The 5,439-nt window shown below is 47.3% G+C and overlaps 2 protein-coding genes across 2 annotated transcripts in view; one reads left to right on the top strand and one right to left on the bottom strand.

The window, feature by feature from the left end:
* Window positions 1–5,439, bottom strand: part of LOC109516427 (uncharacterized protein C16orf52 homolog B-like) — a 426,069-nt gene that overhangs the window by 370,651 nt on the left and 49,979 nt on the right. The window lies entirely within an intron of this gene.
* Window positions 12–3,630, top strand: LOC109516543 (BAH and coiled-coil domain-containing protein 1-like). The gene is made up of 3 exons (XM_019871190.1): window positions 12–496; window positions 833–1,069; window positions 2,075–3,630. The coding sequence occupies exons 1-3, from the start codon at window positions 413–415 to the stop codon at window positions 2,285–2,287; spliced, it is 534 nt and encodes a 177-aa protein (XP_019726749.1). The 5' UTR covers window positions 12–412; the 3' UTR covers window positions 2,288–3,630.

The following is a 5,439-nucleotide window of genomic DNA, read 5'->3' as shown; positions in this document are numbered from 1 at the left end:
GACGGCGGGCTCCGTCTCGTCCTCGTCCCTCTGCTCCTCGGACAACGATTCCTCCTACTCGTCCGACGAGGAGTCTTCATCCGTCCTCCTGCGTCGCGCGCTGCTCCAGCAGGACAAACACAAACACAGACAGAACCTGAGGTCGGAGGTCAACGACTCCAACCCTTCGGCCGCGGTCACGGTTCATCCCTATGCGGCCAAGGCTGGCGTGGCCCACTCCGGACCAAAGGGCAGGACGGAGGACAGGACAGAGGAGAGGACAGAGTACATTTCCAAAGGAAGTGTGGCCAATAACAGTAGTTCAGCCAAGACCCAAGTGAAGAGAAAAGAAGGGGTTCCGAATAGCCACCACCAAGGTCCGAGCGGCCCCAAACCTTCTTCCAAGGACCCGGCGGCGGCTAAAAGGCAGAGGATGTCCTCGCCGGAACCTCAAGCCGGCATCGCTCCGCTACTGTCTGGACGCCAGCTGTGGAAATGGTCCGGTAGTCCCACACAGGTAAGACGAGAAACACCCGAGAAGCTTACGTTTGTTTTGCGATTGGCATCGAGGTGATATGAGGAGTTTTCTTGGTGGGAGGCGGGAGGGGAGTCTTCCCTGTAACGGGATCCCTGGAGCCAAAAGGTTTGAAAACGCCTGACTCGGTGCTCAAGTGTTCTTTGCCAAAGCAGTTTTGGCAATAAATATGATCAGCCACAATGAATGACATTTAAAAAAAAAAAAAAAAAAACAACTCCTTGGTGTAAGCACACTTTAACATATTCGGCGATCCCGCATCAGAGCTTTTCATATCCTGTCCCGAGATTCTTATTCCTCATTTTGTTGCGCCACTAGAGGCGGGGTCTGAAGGGGAAAGCCCGCAAGCTGTTCTACAAGGCCGTCGTGCGCGGCAAGGAGACGGTGCGGGTGGGCGATTGCGCCGTGTTCCTGTCGCCCGGCCGGCCCCAGCTGCCTTACGTCGGCAGGGTGGAGAGCTTGTGGGAGTCGTGGAGCTCCAGCATGGTGGTCCGGGTCAAGTGGTTCTACCACCCGGAGGAGACTCGCCTGGGCAAGCGACACTGTGACGGCAAGGTAGAGACCCTTCAAAACATTTTTTTTTCTTTGAGCTGGAATAGCCATGAAAATTTTATTGTCACCTGTTTGCTGGCACAACATATGCCTCGCTCTTGAAAAATTTCTGCTTGATGGTTTCGAGCTGTTTTTCCCCCAACCTGTTTTAGAGCTAAGGCGCAGACAGCAACCCCCAAACAACTCGGAGGCAGTTTTTGCTTTTGGGTGAAATTTGAGGGTGAACCTAAAATGCACGACGATAACTTGGACAGGTGAACCGATTTAATGAATCTCCTCGGAACTTTTAAATGTACATCTGTTCAATTTGCTCATGACATTCTAAGCAAGGAGTGTCAAACTCATTTTTGTCGCGGGCCGTTATGACTGAAACCATATGAAGAAGTCAAGAATAACGCTTTATTCACCTCTTGTTTAAGTTAACTGTAATGAGGGGTTTGGGAACAAGAAAATGCTGACGGTATCGATCACTTTATTTGTTACAAATGAGAATTTGAAATTTGGGTCGAAATTTTAGCCAGCGTCATGAAAGTTGACAACTTTGATTTGCTTTTGCGGGCCACATAAAATGATGTGGTGGGCCAGATCTGGCCCTCGGGCCTGGAGTTTGACACCTGTGTTCTAAGCATTGAAATGTTTACAGGAGGGCCAAGTTGACATCTACAACTTGTCTTGCATTTTAGGTTCATCGGGAAGTCCCCAAATTTTTTTGTAAGTCGTCTATATTGTGCTGAACAATCTGGTCTCAATTTCCTCGCAAAATGTCCCGATTGTGACATTTGGGTCCGCTGAGTTGGGTTTGTTCTCTTTTGCGAATGGCCGCAAGTGGATGCGCGTTGTTCTTCCCGTCACAAAATATCTCTGGCTTGGCTCGGCGAACAAAATCGAAAAATGATTTCCCGACCCAAAGTGCCATTTCCCCCGCAGAGCGCCTTTTGAGAGTCGCCCGTTTACGAACTTTCCCAACGGAACGCGCCCGTATAACACTGTTGACCGACTCTCTCCCAGAACGCCTTGTACCAGTCGAGCCACGAGGACGAGAACGACGTTCAGACCATCTCGCATCGCTGCCAGGTGATCGGCCGCTCCGAATACGATCGCGTGATCCGCGAGCACAAGTCGGGCGCCGCCACGGCCAACGATCTTTTCTACCTGGCCGGCACGTACGAGCCCACCACCGGGCAACTGATTGGCGCCGACGGTATGGCTATCGTGTCCTAGCAACCGCGGCTAGAGTGACCAAAGCGATATTGAGCCCCGCCGCTTCCGTGATGCGGAGTGGGCGGGGCAACGGGATATATCCCAGTGCCGTGCACTTAAAGGACTCTGGTTAGTTCTTGGAAGCCCGTGTGACCTCGAGCGTTGGGAGGCTTCAGTTTTCCCCGCCCGTCGTACTAAGTATCTTGCAACAAAAGAACCGGAAGCACAGACGTGAGCACTTTGGAGTTCGCTAACTCGGATATGCTTCTGTTTTCGGAAACCAAGAAAAGACTCGGGGAGAGGAAGGGAAGTCACTGTAAGCCACACTGGTTTGGGACGCTTGGAAAGGTCTTAAAACTGCTTTTCTCACGGTTGACCCGGGAGAGCCCCAACAGGACCAAAAAAACCCAAAACCACCCCCCCGGCCCCCCTCCAGTGTCATTTTGGACTGTACGCAAGAGCTGATTGGTTGTGAGCCGAGATGATGTCATGTCTTTAAAACACACAAATGTTTTCCTCTTGTCAAGCCATACACATCAATACCTCTCTTGCATCTTTGTATTCAGGTGCAAAGACACGTGTACAGGTAGTCGGATTGCTTTTTTTTTTTTTTTTTCTTGTGCGAGTGATTGGCTTTAAGCAGCCTTGCGTGGACGGATAATAATGTAAATACTATGCATAGATATTTTTCCTTTTTTTTTTACATTTCGTTGCAGAGAAAATGCTTTTTATTTCCATGTTAAAACGTTTCTTTTGAATGCACTGTGGGTAAGTCAGTCAAAAAAAAAATTTTTTTGAACGGAGCGATCGGAAAGCGGCTCTCTTCAATCACATGTCTAACTTGGAATTTAAAAAAAAAAGTTATTTTTTTTGCATTTCTTGTTGGAACCTGACTGGAAAAGAAACCAAGTTTCTGCTTTTCACTGATGCGGAAAGAATCCGCTTGATCCGTCGCAGCCTTTATTTCTATTGTCAAATGTAAATATTTGTCGGGCGTCGAAAAGAAATATACCAAAGCACCTGTGAGCTTACACTTCCATCACATTACAAGATAATTATATGAGAGTGATTTAAAAAAAAAAAAAGCCTAATAATAAAAATGTTCAATCAAATCTGAATCCGGGAGCCCTGCAATCACCCCCCGAGGTATTTGAAGTAGAGTTCCCTCTCGTCTCAGTGTTGCTATGACAGCCTCGGAGAGACGTCGCCGCGACATTGTCTGCGCACTGCCCAGCTGATGCACTTGAGGTCTCTATGACAACCAGAATGGCATCACATGACTGTGAAGGACAATCAGCGCCAATCAATGGGACAACGTTGAGAGAGAGAGACAAAAAAAAAAAAACGATGCTTCTTGTCACTTTTTTTTTTTTTTAAATTCCTGCTTTGCCAAAAATGTTTGCGTGTGGGCGCGCTGTTTTTTTTTCGTTCACCGTGGTCTTACGTTGATGCAAGCCCGTGATGACTCTTGTATAGGATGTACAGGAAGGAGGGAGGGGGGGCGGGGGGGAACACAAAATGCCTTTTTGTTTGTAGGCCTTTGACTGACTTTTTGAGATGTGAAAACTTTGTTTAAAAAAAAAAGAAAATTATAAACACTGGATTTACTTCTGATCATCCCATTTGGACGGACGCGACATTTTTTTTTTGTTTCTTCCTTCTCCCCACTGGAACCCGCTTTGGATGGTTACGATGGAAAAAATATGATTTCTTCTCATTCTTACGGAGGTATTTCTTACGTATTTCCAGATGTACAAAAAGAGAATATTTATCTTAATTTTATTGCCTTTTATTTTTTGTGTTTCATTAAAAAAAAATTGTTACGAAAAGTGTGAGGAACAAAAGCATCCAGAATGTTTTATTTTGCTGCTTCTTCCCTGCTCATGACCCTGTGAAGTGAATTCATTCCGCTTAGAATTGCTGACGGAACGATGTAGTAATGTTTTTTTTTTTCTCACAAATTCACCATTTTCCAATGTTGGGGGCGTGGCTAGAACACCACCTCGTGACGCGCTTCAGTTCCGGCGTGAGTGGCCCCGAAAAGACCTTGAGTGCACTTAATTCGCATTAGCGGTTACCCAATTGCGGCGAATGAACGCTTCTTGCCTTCAAATAGTCTCCTCGCCGCGCCGCTTTAGAGCCCCCACGTTATCCGCTACGAGTGTGCGCGTGACACGGGAAGGGAGACAATTTTTCACGATACTTCTTTTTTTCAGACTTGACAGCCGGCATGTGGACCATAGCCGCTTTTAGAGCGCACCGTTGTCACGGCGCAACATTTTTTTACCTTTTGTTGCTGTCAGGCAGAATCTTCGCATCTCTCAAAACTTTTTGGGAAACTGAAAAAAAAAAGGCATCTTGCTTGAGGTACCAAACACCGCATCATTCAAATTTTTAAAGTTTTTTAACTATACTTTTTTGCCTGACCATCACCTTTTGCACCAAAGACATTTGTTTGCACACTCCATGTCAATGAGAAGGATTCCTGCACTGCAGTATGTTTGTTCGATGTTGCTTTTTGGGTATGCGTTTGTGTGTGTGTGTTCAAGCAGGGGCACTTGGAGGAGCGTCGAGGTCATCCCCAGCAAGGTAGGGACTTTCTGGGACAAGGTGAGCCAATTTACTCGCATTTTATTTGGCACATCACACTTTTTTTTTTTTGGGTGACACGAACGCCTTTGCGACACACCTTATTGCTGCATTGTCCGGATGGCCGATTGACCTTTGACCTCAAATTGCAGTCTGCTTGCCGTGTGCCCGCTGTAGTGACTCGACCATTTTTTTTTCCTCCTCCTCCCCAAAAGATTGCTAATGATCCTTAGCGACCGTTTAAAATCACTCGCAGCATTCACACGCCTTTGGCCAATGCCGCGCGTGTGTTGACTTTCCTTTTTTTTTTGTCCTCTCGTGTTTTCGCCGTTTAGCTTGTTAGTACAGCGATACGGAACGCCGCAGCCAGCCGACGTGACCGCACACGCACGCACATAGCGCAGGGCCTCCTCATTGGCTCCGCAATCAACTGACACCTTGAAAACACACAGACGTTAAGTGCAGTCTTTTGACTCCTTATCAGCAGGTTTGCATTGAGCTTATCTCGCCTGACATTGTTAGACTACTTTACCCAGAATGCCGCGGGAGATAGGGGCACAATGGGAGGCTGAGAGGTTTGGGAG

The sequence above is a fragment of the Hippocampus comes genome, unplaced genomic scaffold, assembly GCF_001891065.2.
Source record: "Hippocampus comes isolate QL1 unplaced genomic scaffold, H_comes_QL1_v1.1 scaffold620, whole genome shotgun sequence".
NCBI classification, from domain to species: Eukaryota; Metazoa; Chordata; class Actinopteri; order Syngnathiformes; family Syngnathidae; genus Hippocampus; species Hippocampus comes.
Note: the sequence above shows the minus strand (reverse complement) of the source record. Positions and strands in the feature narration are given on the sequence as shown.

Excerpts from the sequence above, each read along its gene's own strand:
- LOC109516543 (XM_019871190.1), top strand. The coding sequence starts at position 413 with ATGTCCTCGCCGGAACCTCAAGCCGGCATCGCTCCGCTACTGTCTGGA. Across the intron at positions 497-832 it reads GGTCCGGTAGTCCCACACAG|AGGCGGGGTCTGAAGGGGAA; the intron begins GTAAGACGAGAA and ends TTGCGCCACTAG. Across the intron at positions 1,070-2,074 it reads AGCGACACTGTGACGGCAAG|AACGCCTTGTACCAGTCGAG; the intron begins GTAGAGACCCTT and ends ACTCTCTCCCAG.